The sequence below is a fragment of the Lemur catta genome, chromosome 9 (assembly GCF_020740605.2).
Source record: "Lemur catta isolate mLemCat1 chromosome 9, mLemCat1.pri, whole genome shotgun sequence".
Taxonomy (NCBI): domain Eukaryota; kingdom Metazoa; phylum Chordata; class Mammalia; order Primates; family Lemuridae; genus Lemur; species Lemur catta.
Window position 1 is genome coordinate 79884026 of NC_059136.1, and position 22743 is coordinate 79906768.

General features: G+C 37.6%; 1 protein-coding gene across 1 annotated transcript in view; it reads left to right on the top strand.

Moving 5' to 3' along the window:
- C9H8orf89 (chromosome 9 C8orf89 homolog) overlaps positions 1-22315 on the top strand; it is a 33879-nt gene extending 11564 nt beyond the window's left edge. The window contains exons 2-7 of the mRNA XM_045561444.1: positions 10853-11019; positions 12850-13003; positions 15369-15455; positions 16292-16347; positions 20428-20463; positions 22072-22315. Of these exons, the coding sequence (XP_045417400.1) occupies positions 10893-11019; positions 12850-13003; positions 15369-15455; positions 16292-16347; positions 20428-20463; positions 22072-22220 (609 nt within the window). The 5' untranslated portion in view covers positions 10853-10892 and the 3' untranslated portion in view covers positions 22221-22315. The remainder of the gene's footprint in view (positions 1-10852; positions 11020-12849; positions 13004-15368; positions 15456-16291; positions 16348-20427; positions 20464-22071) is intronic.
- The last annotated feature ends 428 nt before the right edge of the window (positions 22316-22743 follow it).

Genomic DNA, 22743 nt, shown 5'->3' on the forward strand with positions numbered 1-22743 from the left:
TTGTTTGCTATATTTCTTAAATCTCATTTAATCCATAGATTATCCCTCCCCGCCTGACTCATTGATTGATTAATTGTAATGTATTTGTGGAAAGAAGCTGGTTATTTGTCCCAGGTCAAAGTTCCCCAGTCTGACTTTGCAGATTGCATCTCCATGGTGCCATTTAATATATTGCTTTCTTCTCTGTATTTCCTCTAAATCAGGAGTTAGATCAAAAGTCTTGAACAGGGCCAGGCATGGTGGCTTATTTTAGGAGGCCAAGGCAGGAGAATCGCTTAGGACCAGGTGCTCGAGAACAGCCTGGGCAACATAGCAAGACCCCCATCTCTTAAAAAAAAAAAAGGCTTGATCAGAATCAGGTTTAACTTTGTTTGGCAAGAATACATCATAGGTGGTGGTGTTCCATCAGGAGACACATCACTGATGTGAAGTTGATACTGCAGCCAGGGAGACTTCTGGGAAACATCAGCTTTGTTTTTAATGCTTTTCAACTAATTAGACAAGCCCCACCCAGATTATTGAGGATAATCTCCTTTATGTACAGTTAGCTGATCATAGATGATAACCATATCTGCAAAATACCTTCCCAGTGACATCTAGATTTGTGTTTAATTGAATAACTGTGTACTATAGCCTAACCGGGTTGACACAAAAAATTGATCAGCACAATTGCCAAGTTCCGTCCATTAATTAAAGTTTGCAAAATGGTGATATTTTAATACTATTGTTCCTTAATTTATTAGCTGAAATACTCTAAAAAAGAGAAACTTCCTATCATCATTTATGTGGATAAATGCTTGATTATTTCCTTAAGGGATAGGATTTCAAATGAAGTTGATTCTTTAGTATCCTCCAGAGATGATCAGTGAGTTTTTTTTTTAAGTGCTGTTCAGTAGTACCCCCTATTCTTGGTTTCACTTTTGTGGTTTCAATTACTTGTCATTTCAGTTACTTGTTGTCAACCAAGGTCAGAAAATATTACATAAAAGAAGGTATTTTGAGAGAGAGAGAGTGAAAGACTATATTCACATAACTTTTATTACAGTATATTGTTGAAATTGTTCTATTTTATTATTAGTTATTACATTAATCTCTTACTATGCCTAATTTATAAATTAAAGTTTATCAGAGGTATGTATATATAGAAAAAAACATAGGGCATATAGATAGGGTTCAATACTAGTCACAGTTTCAGGCATCCACTGGGAGTCTTGGAACATATTCCCCTCAGATGAGGGAGGATTACTGTATCATTATATTTTTATGTATTATACATTTTTTTTTTTCTTTTTGAGACAGAGTTTTGCTCTGTTGCCTGGGCTAGAGTGCTGTGGCATCAGATTAGCTCATAGCAACCTTCAATTCCTGGGCTGAAGTGAACCTCTTGCCTCAGCCTCCCAAGTAGCTAGGACTACAGGCACACACCACCACACCTGGCTAATTTTTTTCTATTTTTAGTTGCCAGGCTAATTTTTTTCCTACTTTTAGTAGAGACAGGGTCTCGCTCTTTCTCAGGCTGATCTCGAACTCCTGAGCTCAAGCAATCCTCCTGCCTTGGCCTCCCAGAGTGCTAGGATTACAGGTGTGAGCCACTGTGCCCAGCCATATACATTCTTAATATATTTCAATACATTTCAGTTAATATTCTTATTAATGTTGATAGTCCCATCTTTGGTCAGCTGGAGCTTCTTCAAGTTGATGACTGCCACAGTAATAGTTGTCTTTGGTAGATTCCTAGATTTCTAGAATGACAAGCTATTCCAAGTTCATCTTTTGTATTTCCTGCCACATACCTGGAATCAGCTATTTCTTCAAGGGGTCCTTGTTTTGGGGGGGGTGTGTGCGTGTGTGTTTAGTCAAGAATGGGATCACAATCTGATTATTAGGGGTTTTTAATGCTACTGATTTGGTCATTGTTTCTGGGCCCCTCCTCTTCAGTGGACAGAGCTAGGAAACATTTGTTTTGTTTTGTTTTAAATAAGAGTCTTATACTGATACTTCTATTTCATATTTAGGACTTTGGGGGGTTTTACTTAATTGTATTGATCTTAAATCTGTATCTTTTCCTCCCACACTGAAAATCCTGGTTCCCATCAGCACCATATAAATGTTTATTTACTAAAAACTTACCTTGAATTGTGAGGTAGGTCCTGCATGTTCAGGGGGGTGGAACAGTAAGATAGAAATGTCCTGGCTCCCTGATACCTGGCACCACCCTGGGGGGCTGGCCAGGCTTATCCTTGAGGGAAAATCTTGTTTAAGCCACTTATTTGGATTTTCTGTCACTTGAAGCCAAAATAATACAGGGAGCTACAGTGAATTTCTGATTTTTAAAGCACTAAAATATAGTAAAATGTATTTAGTATTAAAGCCTTACTGGGACTTTGATGCAGAAGAATTTTCAGAATCTTTCTCTTCCTCAAGTATTACTATGAACATCAACAGTTTGTACCGTAGAATTGTTGAAAGTCTCAATTGTCGCTGTATTATTTTTTTGTGTGTTTTAGAAATGGGTTTTGAGAGAATGAATAAATTTTTATGTCTACTTGCTTAGCTGGCATTGCTTTTTTTTTTGTAGTTGTCTTCAACACATATTTTATACTGGCTATGGTATTTTATCATCATATTTCCCATACCCTCGAATTCATGCGTTAAACTCCTCAGCCCCAGTTCCTCAGAATGTGACTTTGTTTGGAGATGGGTTATTTACAGAGGTAATCAAGGTGAAATGAGGTTATTAGGGTGAGCCCTAATGCAATGCGACCAGTGTCCCTATAAAAAGGGGAAATTTGGCCACAGTGATATGCTCAGAGGGAAAATGATGTGAAGTCACAGGACGACGACGGTCTAGGAGCCAAGGAGGCAGGGAAGGGTTTTTTCCTCCACAACCCGCAGAAGGAATAAGCCCCACCAACACCTTGATTTTGGACTTCCAGCCTCTAGAACTGTGAGACAATAAATTTCTGTTTAAGCCACCCAGTCTCGGTACTTTGTTATAGCAGCCCCGGCAAACGAATGCATATGGGTTGCTTTTTTGTGCTATTTCCTTATTCTGTCTGCTATTGTTTAGTAAAAACGCTTTATTTTTTATGTTTGACTTTATAAAGCAGTTGTTCATGACCCTTACTCCTCTCATCTTCCCCAGAAAAATGCTTAGTCAGTTATTTACCTTCTTTTGTGTTTTCGATCTTTACCTTTTAATTGTCTCCATCCTCAAAAGACCGTGCTTAGCTCAGAGTCTCTCATGTTTAAACACAGCTCTTTTGACATTACGTCCTCTCTAAGGGAATTGTTCACCACTTCCTTTTCCTCGAAACTCTCTCTGCCTTCCGTTTTTCCTGACACCTGTTGCTTGGTTCTTCTATCTCTTTAACATTCCTTTTCAGTCTATTTGTGGCCAACTTATTCTCTGCCTGTCCCTGACATATTGGTGACCTTGGACTTGTTCTTACTCCTCCTAACTGTTCACTCATATACTCCACTACTCTGGCAGCCTTATCTGTTCTTGTGGCTTTAACTCTGCAGGTGACTTCCAAATCTGTATCTTGGCTAAACCTGCCCGCATCTCTGGACATCCCCTTCTAAATATCACAAGCACCTTAAACTCATTTTGTCCATAACTGAATTATTCTTCTCGCTCAGAATGGCTCCTCACCCCTCTTCCTATCATCTGGGTGGCACCACTCGTACATGGTTCCTAGGGCTCCTAGATGCTACCTTGTTAACCCCTGTCGTGCTTGTCTCTCCGTCTGCTTCTGCCTGGGCTTAGGCCCTCATTACCGTTCACTTAGACGTTTGCAATGGTCTCCTAATTGGCCTCCTCGTTCTTGTCTTTCTTCCAATATTGCCAAAGTGAAAGCAATATTTTAAAATCTTAGGTCTAATCAGCTTATGACCTATATATAATCCTTCAATAGCTCCAATTATTTATAGCTGTGGTCTCCAAAATAGAGTGCATGAACCTTAAGATGATCCATTAGGGAAGAAAACAGAATTCCTATTACACATATATTTTTCAATTTGAGAACTGGCACCTAGTGTAATATGTAGTAAGTACTCAATAGATATTTGTTGAATGAATTAGAGCAGGGGCTGGCAAACTTTAGTAAGATGTAGCAAATATTTTAGGCTTTGTGGGCCATATATAGTCTGTGGCAACTACTCAGCTCTGCTCTTGTAAACCAAAGGCAGCCATAGATGATAGGTAAATAAAAGGGCATTTGTGGCTGTGTTTGTGACTCCAGTACAAAGTTATTTCCTAAATCAGGTGGCAGGCTGGATTTGGCCCAAGGACTCTAGTTTGTTGGCTCCTGAATTAGAGTTTAGGGTGTGTGTGTGTGGAGGCGGTTGGAAATACTGTCTAGTGACAAGGCAAATGTAGGTTGGGAACCATTCTGAGGGGGTTCTTTATTGCAAAACTGAAGAGTTAGCAAAATGGAGTTTTATCCTATAGGCCAGTGTCAGAGACAGATATTAGATAATTACATGTATATGCATGATAACAAACTATTGTAAGTGCTATGAGAAAACCACAGATGCCATCAACATCTAATAGAAAGCCCTGACTGGTTCTTGGGGATTAGGAGGAGATTCCCTGAGGAAATGTCACTTGAGTTGATATCCAAAAGCTGAGTCGTTAATCAGGCAAGAGATTAAGGAGACGTTCTGTGTGTCCAGAGGCCCCGGGGTGGAAAAGAGCCCCGCCCCCCCAACCTCCCATATGAATTTGGAGAAGAGTGTGTGTGTGTGTGTGTGAGTGTGAGTGTGTGTGTGGGGGGGCTGATACAGAAGATGGAGACCGGATGAGCAGACGGAGAGCCGGGCAGAAGCAAGGCAGGTGGTGTCTTCTATGCCGTGTTGGGGTTTTGGTCTTTAACCCAAGAACAGTGGGAGTCACTGAGGGGTTCAGAGTAGCTGAGTGACATGATTTGCTTGGCTGAAAGGTCACTGTAACTACAGAGTGGAGAGTGGATTAATTAGAAGCATCAGACAGAGTAGCAGGGGGGACTCCAGTGACTTCCACACACTGGTTCAGGAGTGCTGGAGAAATTTCCTGTATAGGTGTATTCTGTCATATGGAAACATCTTCAAGTTAGATGTTATCTGTATTCCTTAGAACCGTATATAATAGATAACGCTCATAAATTCCTGCCTAAGATGCTTGCTGAAGATGATCTAAGAGTAAAATGTTTATTATAAATTTCTAAGCATAGTGACTAGCGTGCAGAGGAAAATTACCATGTAAGTAAGAACATGTCCAGGTCCCGGAGTACGTATCTGGGGGTCTCACAGCAGACGGAGTCCCCAGGGTGAGGAGCCACAGGGAGGAGAGACTCCCCACCCTGGGTGAAGGCCCAGCAGCTGGAATAAAAGCTCTGGTATTCCAGCCATCATTTTCTGTGTCGTGGTGACACCCCAATTGAGTGGATAGAAACTTTGAGCAATCTCCCCCAAGGAAGAAGAGCCCTCCTGTGAGGAACCACCTGGCAGGTCTGTTCATCTGCTGAAAGGCCCAGAAGGCTACTAACTGCGCCAAGAGCTGGCTGAAAGTTTTTGACTCTGTCACCGGGGCTAGAGTGCAGTGGCATCATAGCTCACTGCAACCTCAATCTCCTGGGCTCAAGAGATCCTCCTTCTTCAGCCTCTTGAGGAGCTGGGACTATAGGTGTGCGCCACCACACCCATCTAATTTTTTCTGTGTTTGATAGAGACGGGGTCTTGCTCTTGCTCAGGCTGGCCTTGAACTCTTGACCTCAAGCCATCCTCCTGCCTCAGCCTCCCAGAGTGCTAGAATTACAGGTGTGAGCCACCGAGCCTGGCCAGGTTTTGGCTCTTGTTTCCCTCTTCCTCTATTTTCCTGTTTTCCAGGTAAACAGAGATACAAGAAAAGGTAGCGAGCATTTTTAAAAAGTTCAGATACCTTTGTTAGGGTTTTGAAATTCAAGTTTTAGAGTGGGAATTTGAGTGGATCAGTTAAAACCTAAGGCAGTAATCCTGGCAGGCAATGAGGGCAGCTTGGAGCAGGGAGGAGAGGGAGAGAAGTGGACAGATTAAGAGATGCACGGGAGGTAAAACCAACAGGACTTATTGCATGACTAGATTTAGGAGGAAAGAGGTGTCCGTGTTGGTGCCAGGTTTCTACCTTGTTGTGGCCGGAGGATGGCGCCGTCAGATGCTGTGTTAGGAAATACTGAAGGAAACAGACTTTGATAGGCAAATTTAAGGTCAGTTTGGAGCACACTGAATCTGAGATGTACAAGTCAAGATATCTAAAAGCAGTTATTTATAGGTACCTATTGCTCAGAAGAAAGGCCTGAAGATAAAGATTTTGGATTCTTTGAAGAATGGCATGGAAGAGATCGTCATGATACCCATATTTAACTGCTGTGTTCCTTGAACAGAGCAGTCCTATTGATGCCTATGTCATTGCCCAGCAAAGACACTCTATAGAGTGGCTGACCCACTCCCCTGACCCAAACTTAGCTTAAGGGTCATCTCCTTGAAGCCTTTCCTGAGTATTAACAACTCCCTTCTTTGTGTTCCACCGTGTCCTCTATGCACTTTTTAACTTGAGATTTGCTTTTAACCCAACTCTGATATTTCTTCCTACCCCAGACTTTCTGATAGATTTTTGATGCATTTAGAATAAAGTCCAAACTCTTTATTATCACCTATAAAACCCTATATTATCTGATACCTGCTATCTTTCCAACCTTATCTTATTCTCCTCTCCCCCTGGCAAGCCACATATAAAATTTTGAAATTCCTAGAAGCCACATGGAAAAGGTAAAAAGAGACAGGTGATGTTTATTGGAGTAATCTATTTTATTTAATTGCTCATATTCAAAATAGTATCATTTGAGCATAAAATCAGTACAATACGTAAATTGTTAATGAGCTATTTCGGATTCTTTTTTTCCACAAGACGTCTTTGAAGTTTTCTGTGTATCATACACTCACAACACGTCTCAGATCTGACTAGCACATCTCAAGTGCTTGGTAGCCACATGTAGCTGGTGGCTGCCATAGCTATTGACACACGGATCATTTCTGCCTTTAGAACATGCCAACCTCATTCTGGCTTTGGGGCCTTTGCGCTCACTGTTCTCTTCGAGAAAAGTGCTCTTCACTTTAGATCTTTCCCAGATATCTGTGGCTGCCTCTGGGGCATTCAGATCTCAGCTCAGGATCATCCATGAGGCCTTCCTTAGCCACACAGTCTGAAGTACTTTCTGCCCCTAAGCACATTGCCATGATGAATTATAGTCAATCCTCATTATTCACAGATTGACCTACTCACTAAAATTTATTTGTAACTCCGAAATCAATACTTGAAGGGCTTTCCTGGTCACTTGTGGACATGTGCAGAGCAGTGAAAAATTTGAGTTGCCAGATGCGCATTTTCCCAGCTGAGCTTGAATGTGGCCACACTCTGCCTTCTTGTGTCAGCTCTCATTCCGTAAGCAAGTGTGCTTTTCACTATTTAGTGCCATGCTTTTTGCATTTTTTGTGCTTTTTGTTGATGATTTTGCTGTTTAAAAAGCCCCTCAAGTGTAGCGTTGAAGTGCTGTCTAGTGTTCCTAAGTGCAAGAAGGCTGTGCTATGTCTGGAGAAAATATACATATTAGATAAGCTTCATTCAAGCATGAGCCATAGCACTGTTGGCTTTGAACTCAATGTTAATGAATCAATAATATATATTAAATAAGATGTCTTTAAATAGAAACACACATAAAACATGGTGATGTATTGATTGGTTGATGAAGATGTGACCAAAGGCTCACAGGAACCTAACCCTGTGTTTACCCTAGGAACGATGGTTCAGTATTCGCTAATTCAGCGTTCATAGTGACTTTATAGAATTCACCTATCGCCAATATAGAACTTTACTTTCATTGCACTTTATCTCAAATAAACTTGGTTCATTTATTTCCTTACCATTGTCTGTCTCAGGAGAACAGGGCCTTATTTGGTTATTTTCCCTGTTATATCCTCAGTGCCTGACATGATAGGCATTCAGTACTGTTTTGTTAAATGAATAAATGGATGTATAAAGAATGAATGAGTGAACAAGAATTTATTTTACATTTCCCTTTATTTCTAGGTGAGGTGATAAAATAATTTAAAAGTATTTGGAATATTAAAAAATGTTCAAATACATCCATATTTTGTAATTATTAAAATTATAGCAATTATTTTATATCTATCAGTTTTAAACAATTAGCTTATCTCAGCTCTGATTCTCTCTATTGTTAATTTGAGAAGACGTTTGTTTTGAGCGATTTGTTTTATTGTCTGCCCTAGAACACGTCTTCTGTTCTTTTTATTATCTCTTCCTACATGCGTTTTTTTTTTAACGGTCCTTTTATTAGTCCTATAAAGCATTCTTAATTTTTCTCTTTCCACTAGAATTAGGTAGTGACCATGTTTACAGAAAACATCAGATCAAAAACATTTGGTTTTTCATTATTTCAGCACATTTTTTAAGTCATACATTCTTGTAGCTATGAGGTTTTTTTTTTAAAAGACTTTTTATTATCGAAAATTTCACATGTACACAAAAGCGTACAGATAATAGTATAATGAATCTTCACATATTTATCATGTGTACTTTTTTTTTTTTAAGAAGCTAGTTTTAAGAAAGTTTTCTCTTGATCTGGTAGGATAAAATACCCTACGAGGGCTATTGTTTGGTGCCACCCAGTCTAGAATGTTCAGAAATGCAAGTGTCCACTGGAGGGTACGAGGTCCCTGGTTGCCTCTGCTGTCCTGGTAGAGAGGCTTTTAAGAGGGAAAGGAGCTGAAAGAAAGTTGTCTGGTCATCTTCACCCTTACAAACAAAAGGAGAAAGAAGTTCTTAAGAATGGAGTCTGGATCATGATTTTAAGAGTCTTTTAAGACTTTGGAAATTATAATGTACTCCACATTTTAGTTTTGTTGTCATTTTCATTATTTTTGTTGCCCTTATGATTGTCTTGTTTGTTTTCTCAGGTTTTTAGCAACAAATCCTATGAAATCAAAAGAGCTTGTGGTCAAGAGCATCAAAGAAAGAATGAGCCACTCTCTTTGTTGCTTGGAAAGGAGGATCAAGCCCAAGAATAGACAGGGCGGCGGCAGCGTTAGGGAACAGGCCTCTGAGCCTTGCTGGGGAAGGAGGCGAAGGCCAGGGCAGGAGGACTTGCCAGGTCAGGCTGCAGCAGCCCAAGCGGGCTCTTGGCACCAGCGCTGAGTTGGGATTGTCCCCTTCCCTTCGCTTGCTCCCCTGACTGCACGCGCTTCACCCCCACTCCCCATCCCTTTCCTGCCAGGTCTCCTGCCTGCCCTTTAACGCCCAACACTGCCATTTCCAGCAGACCCAAGACCTCATCACCAGATCCAAAGTCCTTCCGCTCTTTCTTTTTAGCTCATGTTCTCATGTTACCGTGCACCGCCTCTCCAGGACTGGACACGCCGGCTTCAGGAGCGGCCTTCCCTGGAGATGGCTCACCTCTCACGGCCGCCCCATCTCCCAGGCTACCTTCGTGTCTCCCCCTCCTGCCCTGCCCTGCTCCTCCCCCGGTCTCACCTCCCCACCATCCTCCCACATCCTTGTTTTTCTCTCCCTCCCCGCCGGTGTGCAACACACCCGTGCCTGCTCCAGCTGTGCCAGACGACATTCTTGAGCCATGTTGTCTCTCACCTGGAGAGAGAGACGCTTTTTTCTGTGCTTTTCCTCTACTAGGAGCCATCATCATCTCCTTCTCCTCCTCCTCCTCCGCCACCCCTTTTCTCCCCCCCTCCCCCTCCCTCTCCCTCTCCCCTCCTCCTCCTCCTCCTCCTCTCTCTTCCTCCTCCTCCCCCATGCCCTTGCTTTGTTAGCTTCCTCCAGAAAGGCTTCCCGAATGCCCAAGACTGGGGTAGGGTTCCCTCCTGTGTGCTCTGTAGCGTCCTGTATCATTTGCCCATCGTAGCATAGCTTACTAAAATGGTATTATCCTTTCTCTTTTCTGTATTTCTTTTCCTGGATCCTAAGCTCCTCAAGGGCAGGAACCGTTCTGTTTAGCATGTTTCTGCAATGCCTCGTGTGATTCTTGACATTAGAATCAACCCCCAGTAAATAATTTATTTTTTATGAATGAACGAGCGTAGCTGAATCTGGCTATCTCTGACTCTTTTGTTGTGACGGTTGGAAAAAATGGGTGTAAAATGCCCAGCTAGGAGCCTGGAATAAACTATAACTGTAGTGGTGGTTGTCATTCTTTGCCATTGCCACTGGACTCCTGAGAGTAGGAGCTACGTCTTGCTCACGTTGCGCTCTCTTCAGAGTTTAGCAATGCCTTGCACTTACAATATGTGATTGAAATTCATATATGTTTAATATATTAAACAAGCAGGATACATGATTAAACTTCTTCTGGGTCCGTGTTTAGAATAAAAGTAATGGCTATCTTGAGGACTTATTTTCCACAAAGCACAGAATTTGTCTTTTTTTTCAGGCACAAATAAATGCGTTTTATAATGGTAATATTTTTGAGAGAATCCAACCGTTCTATTTTCTTGTAAATGATAATTTGCTGTTGGGCTTTTACATTTTTTTTTAAATTGCCAAATATTTGTGACCTGGAATTTGAAAGAATTCATTAAAATATTTAAAGTTTGAAATATAAAAACATTCTGGACTATATATTTTTGCTTCATTCTTAAAGGGCTTTTGCTTTAAAATCCCAAGAATATGTATTTACGTGTTATAAGTAAGATTTTCATTTAAATCTATGTTACTATTTAATATGCATGATGGAAAATAAATTAGAAAAAACATTAACCTCTGGAATATCTTGTTTTCTTTGTTTTGTGTGTCCTGTATCTGGAGTAGCATCTCATTTTCATCAGCACTGTTGAAAGAAGAAGAAAAAATGTCAATGCTGTCTCCTGAAATCAAATTTGATACTTCTAATGTCACCAGAAATTCCCTTGAAAGTTGTTTTCATTTTGAGAATAGCTGGAAGAAAGCAGTTTTGGAAACACAAAAGATAAGGAAAGGTAACTTCATTATTATTAATGTTTTACTTAAGAAAACATAGAAATTTTATTTTTTTGTATAAATTTTCTTAGAATACGTGCATTTTTCAAGCAGTCAAGATATGTTTTATAATTTCTACAATATTTATGTAAGGATTATATCTTAAGTTTATGGAAAAATAGAAGCAAATTAAAATCATTTCATTAATGTAATTCGGTGACTCATGATAGAAACACATTTTAAAGAACTACTCTTAATATTCACTATAGTACTATCTCTGGTCACACTTTTTGTAGTGTTTTCTTTTAAATAACTCAAGTTGACTTTTATATTTTAAGACACCCAAATCTTTAAAATGCCTTTATATATTAATAATTTCAACCAAAATTTTATTTTTGAGCAGCTTAGAGTATCTTATGTCCTATAATTGCTCAATAAAGTCTTAAAAAGTTTGAAAACTTTTGACATGTATATGAGTACATTAATAGCTTCCCCCTTACTTTAAAGTTATAATTGCATTTCTTGTTTATTCTGAATTTTTCTTTCAGCTTTATTAATGGAGGTATAATTCTTGAAATAGCAACATTCAAACTACTCAACTATTTCATCTGTTCTGGTTTTGAGTGTCTGCTATACATTTTTTTCAACTTTTTCACCAGGTTCCCATTAAAAGTTCTCAGAAGACACCAGTTTATCAATCCTCCTATCCTCCAAATCAAATGGTTGAAAAGAGAATCTATATGTTTTTGATGAAGAAAAACTATTTTTTCCAAAACAGCAAAAATCGAAGCTTGTAAAATAGCATTTTGAACATTTAATGTGATAACTCCAGTCCTATTAAATTTTTATTGCTGTGCTAGACTCACTTTGTAAAGGATGCTTAAAATTTTTTTTCCATGTTTAAAGAACAGCCAAACCTTTAACCTCTTAATCTACTTTTTCCCCTAAATGCCTCCATATTGATTTTTTAAAAATATGGTTTGACAATCTCTTGGACCATTGATATGTGAAGTCAGTAGAATAAGCAGTCTTGACTCTTCAATGTTGCTTTTTATATTAATAGTTGTTATGGAATTTTGTGGAGAGGAAATTAAAGTCAATGCCTGAAGTAAAATTCTTTTATCTCTTATTGATTGCTCAACTGATCATGAATTTATAACTCTCGTTTTTAAATTTTTTTTGCTTTGTAGAGAGCCTGCTATTGCTCAGGCTGGAGTGCAGTGGCATGATCATAGCTCACTGTAGCCTTGAATTACTGGGCTCAAGCTATCCTTCCGCCTCAGCCTCCTGAGTAGCTTTTTTTTTTTTTTTTTTTTTAACAGAGATGGGCTCTTGCGATGTTGCCCAGGCTGATCCTGAACTTCTAGCCTCTAGCAGTTGATCCTCCCACCTCAGACTCCCAAAGTGCTAGGATTACAGGTGTAAGCCACAGTGCCCAGCCCTTATAACTCTTGATTATTTACATAAAAGTAGGAAAGTGGACAGATTCAAAGTAGTAGATAAGATTCTTGAAATTGCCTTTTATTTCAGTGTGAATGTATGTAGTATTCTGGGAATTTTAGTTAAATAAAATAATGACTGCAGAGGACAGTGAGTACTGTGGAAGGTCTGCAAAGCTGTCCTTTTTCTTATTCTAACTCTTAATCAGTCCCTTAATCTATTCCTTCTTGTAGTCCCTATGGTAGGAATTGAAAGACATTCTCCTAGGAAAGATGCTAAATAAATTATAGTTGCTTAATTTTCTTTACTTAATGGCTGATTTTGTATTAACATATTTTATTATGCATTTTAATATGTAGTAAAAGAAGTATACATTTAATCAAGATGATTATGATAATATTTTAAATTAGAATACACCACAGCATTTGGTCTAGAAGACGTCAAAGAATGTGTTAAAATGCCATATTTACCAGGATTGCAAAGTTACTGCAAAAATGTAAGTTCAACTCCACTAGATGTTCATAAAAGACTGCTGTGTGGTGATGCCGAGATGCCCATGGTCAGGTAGGTCATTGCTACCAAAGCCCCTTTTGTTGAATATTTATTTGTAGTAATGTTGCTGAATGTAGAGTTTTTTCTGACTTAGTGAATCTAATTCTTTTTTGCCTACTGGTTTTTTTCATAAAGGATTTAATTTCTTTACTCCAAGTTAGCCATTTTATGCAGTTTGACAAGTAGGTACTTTTCTCTGTTTTCAAGTGACATTGCCAGAAAGGATTCAAGGATTTCCTTTTAAAAATCTTGATTGCCCTAGCCTGGATCATACCCATGAAAGCCCTGGAATTTTTAGTGATAAAAAATTAACTCTCAGTAATATTAACAGGTTTTTGTATCCTGAATATAGAACTTGTATTTCATTTCTAGTATGATTAAAGTCGTGTGAGGGGAGATTCTGAATGAGGTGTTGGCCTAGTTAAGACTATCAGGAATGAATTTTTCAACCAGGAAAGTCTCCCTGACTTTGAATACTGACATTCACAAACATTATTATACATCCTTTTCCTGCTATAAATCAGACTGACTAACATATCATTAAAAGAAAACACCTTTCTCCAAAGGGACCTATAAGTTAGTGAGATAGTCTCATGTTCTATTCAGTTTCTGCTTTGGTTTGTTCATTTATTCTTCAGATATTTATTGAATATCTAGTACTTATTCACTTTGCCAGCCTAAAATATATGAAGCACTATAGCATTCTGAGTTGCAACTTTTTTTAGGGGAAGATTTATATTTTCATATTATTATCCCATCAGAATGAACTTTCAAGTCATCCAGTTATATGTAGCACACAAGATTGGAGTTTCAAGATATATTTCTTGAGTTTTCCAACTAGTACTGTTGTTCTTGTTAAGTACTCTTGAAATGGATTCTGGTAATGTAAATAGAAAACTAGAACATATTAAAAAGTTGTGGATAATTTTTATTTAAATTATGAAAATGAATAAGAACTTTATAAAAAATTGGGGGAAAAAGGAAAAACAATTGTTTGATAATCTACCCATCCTAACATATCCATCTTCATTGTTGGGTGTTCTCATCTAACTTTCTTTTTTTTCTTGGATTTTATTTTAGTTGTGATTTTAGTGTACTTGAAATTTTTTAACCTGGCTCCCCTTTTTTTGTACTTAACATATTAACTGCTCTGTGTGTTGTATTTAACTCATGCTAGTTTTGAGCCCGGGGCCTCATGAAGCATATGTAACTCACAGGTCTCTTTACCTTGGGAACTGCTTCAACTATTTTTCAAGTTGCATATAACTCACGCACAGAAAACAATAAAAAATAACAAATTTTTTATTAAATTATACAGGATCATTTTGTTTTTGAAATTTTTATTCTGTTTTCATAATAAAACAACTTGGCCCCAAGGAAATTTTTTTTTCTAGTGTGGCAGTCAACGTGTTAATATTACATATATGCATTTTGTCATGTCATTACATATTTGTCAGTCTTACTAGGCACATTATATTTCATCGATGGGTCCACAGTTTATTTGACCATTTCCTGTTGCTGAATTTTAAGTTGCTTTGACTTTTTTGGTTTTGTAAATCACACCACAATGAATGATATCATACATATAGCCTTTCTCATAATTTTTAATATTATCTGAAGACATATTTTAAAGCCATAAAATATAAAAAGCAAAATTACTCTTTCTGAAGCAAGATTATATTAAAATAAGGCAGGATCAGAGATGGTGGAAGAGAGTGAGTTGCCAGTAGAGTAGATGGTAACTTAAGTTGAAAAGGAGGGATGGCAGGACACAGAAAGAAGAGGGACCATTTGAAACATGAATATGAAACCTACTAAGGACAGTCAGTTTACATCATCACCAAGACACCTGTGTCCCTGACATTCAACTTACTCTTGTCATTTTCGTCGGGGGTCACAGTGCCCTTTGGGGAGGGGGTAGGTGTGTGTAGGGCTGTCTGTGGCAATGGACTTTGTATCAGTGTGGACCAGTCTTGTTACCCTTCCTTCAATACATGTGAGCATCTTAAAGAAACTGGAACTTTAGAAAGTACCCCTAAATTGGCCCATTCTACCTCTTAATTTTGGGGTCTTCATTTTGCTTGCTATTATTTCTACCCTATTTCAATTTGTTTTTTTGGTTTGTTTAGGATTTTCATTTGTGATTTGACTGTGAAGTTATTTCTAAACATTTTACATTGACCTAAGTGTGAATTTACTTAAGTCAAAGAAGGGTAATTGAATATACTTTATTCATGTTATGACAAGTGCTCTTCACATATAAAGTGGAATAGTGGTAGTAGCTAAGTGACGTAATTTATATAAAGTGCTTGGCAAGCATAAATGTTCATTCTTTCCCCTGCCTTTGACACAAGTGTCTTCATTTTGGCCATTCTAGTGAGAACATGTCAAGTTGCCAGCAAGTGTTTTATTCTCCTCCGCATGTTGCACAGTGCCCTATAAAAGAACAGCATTGGCAAAGCAGGGAAGTACTCATTTTTGTTTGGTTTGTGTACAACCTCTTACCCTCTTTTTTTCTCCATATGTGGCTATTTTATTGTAAAGTTCTGATTAAAGTCTAATATTTTTCAAATTTCTTTGTTGATAATCAAAAATGTACAGTGAATCTCAAAGCGCACTCTGGTAATATAACTAATAACAGTAGTCTTAGAAGTGATGAGTATTAAAAAGTTGCTGCTGATTTTTATTTTTTTGTTTTTTTACTTTTTTTTATAACAGAAGCATGAAAGGTTAAAAGCTGTTTGCTGACTTTTAAGGTTTAAAATAGTTACAAGAAGTTTGGAATTCTTATGATTGATTACCTCACCCACAGCAGATTCAATCATTATATATTTCCCCTGATAATCAACTTATTATTTAGATCTATTCCAGTAGGAACAAAAGTTAATTATGACAAAATTTAGATTGGGGTGGTTGATAGGTAAAAGGGACACAAATAAGTGATAGTTGGTATCCAACACATCCAGATGCCATTAATCTTGGTTCCTTTCCTCTTAGCATTGCCTGAGTCATGACTAGTGAGAGTTATGGTAAAGATCTATGGGAGAAGTCAGACATAGCACTCATCCACTGCTAAAATTTACTAGCAAAAACCAAGATGTTGGGTCGGTTCGTATCTGCTTCCAACTGGATTAGTTATAATGGAGTTTCCTTTATTTAACATTTATTTAATTTCCATGTGATGTCATTCAACAAGTGAGTTTCACTGAAACTATGCTGCTTGTCTCTTATTATATCTTTTAAAGTTAATGTAACCCATATTTACATACAAGTGATTTTATGATAATATACAAACTTTAGGATAAAGAAGGTTGAGCAGACATGCACCATGGCACCACTTCGGGAGAAATCAAAAGGTAAGCTGGCTCATTCTTTTTCGCACTACATGTCTTGGGGTGCCACATACTTATGTTTTTTATTTTTTGAATTTCCTTTCTTTTCTTTGATGTAATTGTCTTTGTTTTGTTACTACTTCTTTTAAGCTTTGTTTCTTTTATAAACTTAGCACGTTAGGTTCATTATAAATAGACCTTTCTAATCTTGGGACCTTGGGATAGGCCCTCCTCATGTCACACTTGGGCCATTTAGTCACCTGCAAACTGGTCTTTTTGTTTTGCGTCTCTGACCTTTGAAATCCTTCAACAAAAGCCTAAAGCCTTGACCCCTAATCACATTACTCTCTTGAAAAACAATGACTCCCGCATCACCCACAGACTAAAGTGTGAACTCTTTAGCCTTGCCATGGTGAACCCTTCACCATTTTCCCCCAACCCTCCTTTCTAGCTTTACCTTCTAATTATGATAGTATTTTCATGAATCCTCTATATCTATGACATCCAACTACAGAAACTTATCTGTATACTAACAGTTTTAGTCCCCCAAAACTACTCTTAAGTCAAGTAATTCTTATGTCCCTGGTGACTAAGAGGGTTTACAGCACCAAGGTATAAATTTTTACCACATTCAAAGTATGAATTTGTCCTTCAAAACTTTAAAATCAGGCCTTCTCACCTCCGCATTTCTGATGTTTGATCAGAGTTTTGTTTTTCAAAAACAAACAGAAAAATTTGTTGAGGCACAGGTAATTACACTTTTTAATGCTGTCTACGAGATGGTAGAGAGTTTCCTAGCGTTCCGGCATCTATCCTTATTGCCATGGTCCTTCTGTATGTTACGGATTCATGGGGCATTTTACCAAGGGAGCCCTATATGGCATGTGACATAATGCATATGTCTAACATTTAAATTCTATTATAAACTTTTAGCCATTTCCTGAAATAATTTTACCCAAAGTTAATGGTAAAGATTCTTGAAATGTATAATCAAAACTTTTCCATTTTGTCAAGTATGTTTTCTTATTTTTTCCTGATTAGTGTCCAAGCCAGGGTTTTTCAATGGTGACAGTATTAACATTTTGAACCAAACAATTCTTTATTGTGAGAGTCTGTCCTGTGAATTGTAGTATGTTTAGTAGCATCCAGGCCTCGCTAGATGCCACTAGCACTCCCCAAGTTGTGAAAATCAAAAATATCTCTAGATATTGCCAAATGTCCCCAGGCAGCAAAATCACTCCTAGCTGAGAACCACTGGTTTAAGCATAACACTTTAACATTATATGTTATTTGCCATTGTCCTTCAGACTATCAAATGATTCATCCTTTACCTATGTGCAATAATTATTCCCTTAAAAACTTAAGATTTTTATAATCTCATTTATTTTTAATTTTTGTCATAATCATTGTTGTCTTCCTCTAGTGCTGCAGTCCCCAGCCCCCAGGCCGCAGCCCGGTGCCGTCCATGGCCTGTTAGGAAACAGGCCACACATCACCATCTGAGCCCCCGACACCCCCCACACCACCCCAGTGACACTCCTCCCCCCATCCCTGGTCTGTGGAAAAACTGTCTTCCATGAAACCGGTCCCTGGTACCAAAAAGGTTGGGGACTGTTGCAAGTGTATTCATCACTTTCATGATTTTGTGCTTATGGAATAATGGAGTTAATAGAACAACAACAAAATCTAAAATTACCAAGTAAGGCATCCATTGACATTGTTGGTAGCAGTCAGAATTGAGTTGTCCGTAGCTTGGCAAGTTCACACTGTGAAGTTCATAAGGTTAAGTGTTCATGAATTTTTCCTTGGATTTTTTCCCCTCTGAATTTCCATATACTATAAACAACTTCTGTAATCAACAGACAGCATAAAATAAAAATATAAATGTTCATTAGAACAAGAGCCGTTTGTTTTGCATCTTGCCCAAATATTTACTTGCCATTTTCCAACAGGCCAACTTTATGGCTTCTGTGTCTTATACTCACCTTTGTGTCCCTGCGATGCCAATGCTCGTTTCTACAACAAATTGAGTCTGCAGTATTTACTGAAGTATTTTCTTGTTTACTTGTTGAAAATTATTTTCCTTCAGAGTCATACAAAGTTCATTTATGCATTCGCCAAATATGAATTAAGTATCTCAGTGTGCCAGGCATTGTTCTAGGTGTTTGGGCTTAGGGTACATCCCTGAATAGAACAAAGATCACTGTCCTGCTGTAGCTTACAGTCTGTTGAGAGAATGTAGCCAACGATCACAAAATATAGTGAGTCTATTACAACAGACTAACAATAAGTAAGTGCAAGAGCAACAACCACCAAAAATAGGGTAAGGGAAGTCAGGAGAGCTGGGTAGAGAAGGGTAGTTTACAACTTTAAATAGGATGGTCAGAATAGGTTTAACTGAGAGTAATATTTGAGCAAAGACTTGAAAGAGGTGAGGAAGTTAAGTTATTCTTTTGGGGCCACCAAAGGCCCAAGACAGGATGGTATCTGGCTGGCTGGAAGAACAGGAGCCTAGTATGGCTAAGTAGTGCCAGATAAGGTAAGAGAAATAATGGAGTAACTGATCATGTAGGGCCTTAGAAAGCATTTCTTATTTAACTCTGATCAGAATGAGGAGCCAGTGAATAATGTGAAAAAAGGATAATTTTAATGTGATCTAAATTTTTCAAGGATTACTATGGCAACTGTCATCTATTTCAGGGGTTATACATCTTAAAAAACGACCCTGAGAACTTTCTCCTCTGGCTATAATGGACAAGCTTTTATCAGACCATCTTTACAGTAGACAAGTCTGGAGAAGCCAACATCCTGGAGGAATAGCCAATGAGAAGGAGCCCAAAATTCTGGGAGCAGTTTTCCCTCCAGGTGTTTGTCTGTTCCCAAGTGATTGCGTGCTAGTCAGTGTTTCAGGAAATCAAGCAGAAAACAGCTTCCACGAGGTTTAAGAACTGAGCAGAGATTTCAGTAACATAACACCTGTCATGGAGACAGAGGTGGGAGTTTAGGACTGCTAAGATGGAGGGCCCTTGGTAAACACACCAGGCTTTCAGCTGAAACTCCTGTAGGGCTACACACTATAAATAAAGGCATACCATGACTAGTCTAGCTTTAAAAAAAAAAACAAACCTAAAACCCAGGCCAGACATGGTGGCTCACAACTGTAATCCTAGTGCTTTGGGAGGCCAAGGCAGGAGGATCACTTTAGGACAGGAGGGAAGGCTGAGGTAGGAAGATTGCTTAAGCCCAGGAGTTTGAGGTTACAATGAGTTCTGATTGGGACAGTGCACTCCAGCCTGGATGACAGAGCAAGACTCTGGCTCCAAAAAACATTTTTTTAATTAAAAAAACACAAAAATTACTAAAACTAGTCTGTGTTGGATTAAAGTGATCTTCCTGCCAGAAGAAAATCAAATTTTCTCTGAGGACTACATGATGGACCAGAGCTTTATAGGTTTTCATATACAATGTCTAGCATTCAATCAAGATTTACCAGGCATAGGGGGGTGAAAAATAATGACAAATACCAAGAGGAGAAACGGAAGACAGAAGCAGACCTACAAACGATCCAAATATCTTATAGTCTATTTGGGCTGCTATAACAAAATACTATAAACTGGGTGGCGTATAAACAACAGAAATCTGTTTTAGTTAGTATCTTAGCAACAAGGCTATGGTTAGCTCTTAATCAAGCTAAGAAATGTAATCTATACCTGGATGACCATGTGCCCAGTTAAAATTCTGTTACAGAAGAAGGAGTAAAAAGTTTCGAGAGTTAGCCTAATAATCTGCTACAATTCCTTTTAAATTAAAATTTCTAACTTTCTATTATAGATATTTGGAAATGTAGTTAATTTTTGCAATTTGATCTTATAACCGTCCACCTTCCTTTTTGTCCTATCTTTCTCTGGATTCAGTGTCAAGATTATAATGGCCTCATGGCATAAATTAGGGATTATTTCCTCTCTATTTTGTGAAGGAAAGGACCTAAAATTGGAATGACCATTCTTTCTTGAAAGTCTGATAAAATTTATTTGTAAAATTATTTGGGTTACTCATTTTCTTTGGGGTAATCTTTTAATATGTATTCAATCATTTTAATTTTAGGACTCTTAAGGCATTTTAATCCTTCAGTCGGTTTTGGTAAGTTATATTTTCTAGAAAATTTTGCCTTTTGTCTAAGTTTTAAAATTTATTGATATAAAGTTTAGTCTTTGCTTTATCTGTAATTCTATCCACCTTTTCCTAATATTATGTATTTGTGCCTTCTTTTTTTTACTTGATTAACCTCACCAGAGGCTTTCTTTTTTATTAGTCTTTCCAATGAAGAACTTTTGTCTTTTTTAAAAATCTCTTTTATTGTAACTTTTTTTCTACTTCATTGATTTCTCCTCTTTCCTATATTTTTTCTTCCATGTTCTTTGGGTTTACTCTTTTCTTAATGTGTATCTTATACCTAGCCTATAAATTTTCAACCTTCTTTTCTAACATAGGAATTTTAAGGTATAAACCTCTCTATGTACAACTTTTTCTGCATCACACAAGTTTCATGATAGTTATAATTTAGCTATAAGTATTTTTTATGTTTGTTATGATTTCCTTTTTGCCTCATGGATAATTTAGAATGTATAAATTTCTAAATATTTTGAGAATTTTAAATTTATTGTTAACAACTTCTAACTTAATTGCATTTGTCTGTATGATACTGACTCTTCGAAGTTTTTTGTTGGGTTTGCTTAATGCCTAGAATCTAGTTATTTTGTTGCTGGAGGGTCTTTTAAAGTGTCAGGTCCATTGTACAGCTAAGAACAGGAGTCATGATCATATTCTTAATTCTCAACTCTCTCTCTCTGAACTTCTCATTCATATTACACCTGCAAATAAAACAAAACAAACAAAAAATAACAGCCACATAGGAGAATTTAAGACAGGTTTTTTTTTGACACTTGAAACTGTTTGAAGTTAAATAATATTTTAAAGCAATATGGGTCAGTATATTATTTTCAAAGCCTTATATGTTTCCAAATAGAAATGTTTTTACATATTTATTTATTTAGAGGCAATGTGTAATGATTACATGGGAACTTTGAGTTTGAGATCTGGGTTCCAATCCTGCCTCTGACAGTTGCTGGGTATGTGCTCATGGGCAAGTTCCTTGGCCTCCATAAATTGTCTTTTTAACATCTGCAATTTGAGATAGTACTTGTCATTGTTTATATAAAACAGATGTAAAATATTTGACAAAGATCATTCACTAAATGCCATCTATCATTATTACTACCACTCTGTAAGAGAAGCTTGATTAATGCTGTTTCAGTTAAGTGAATGATTTATTTTACTTTACAATTTTACTGTTTTACTTAGCACTTATGGGAAATGACTTTAGTTGAAGAAAATAAATCGATAGCATGTAAAGTATGAAATGAGTTATTTATGGAGATGGTGCCTTTCACTTTGGAATAAATTCCACAGCCATCCCATGTTTTAAGAAGTACCTTATAGATGCAGATTTAATTTTATATAATTAAATACAAGCATTTAAGGGTTTTTTTCAGTTAAATATGTTTTTAGGGACTGGCTGTCACAGTCACAGTCCCTTTAGAAAGTAAGCATTGCCATTTCTAATTCAAAGTATATGTATATGAAGAACTAGTAGTGTTTAATAGTCATTCACTCACACTGCATTTTATAGAGTATCATTCATGTGCGCTCAATTGCATTTTAATAGCTTATTGCCCCCCTCGCCCCCAGGTGCTAGCTTCAGTGACCCTCTCACTGGAGCACCGTCTCAGTACCTACAGAGGCTTTCCAGAATGGCCATGTTGGAGCATGAAACGATTCGTCAGGAAACAACCAGAAAATCAAAAAAAGACAAGAAAGGAGAGCTACGAGACTGCTGATAAAGACCACACGGTGTGATGCTCTTTTTCACTGACTTTTAAGATTTATATTTTCTTTTTCTTCTTTTTTTTTAAATATGTGATATGATGCATAATGATTTACATGAAAATGGAAATGTATATAGGAAATAAATATTTTGTGTTACAGATGGAATAATTTATATTTTGTTAACATTTCAGAGACATTTAAATTATGGGTTATGGGACTATAAGCCTAAGAGAACTTATGTTCTATGAATTTTATGTGTATTGATTATGTATGTCTTTTGATTCAATTTGATAAATACTTTTTGAGTGCCTGTCCTGTGTGATGAATTTTACAAGCTGCGGCAGAAGGTTTGAGGAAGAGCGAGTCCTGATTGTTGAGGTTAGAAGAGGGTCAATGAGAACCCCTCCTTTTCCCCGTTTGGGTTTAGGAACAGTGTGAGGTAAGTATTTAGGCAGCGAAGATCAAAACATTAGCTTGTTTTGCTGCCCAGCTGTCTTGGGAATGGGAAACGCTGTCTTGAGTGTGTGGCAACAA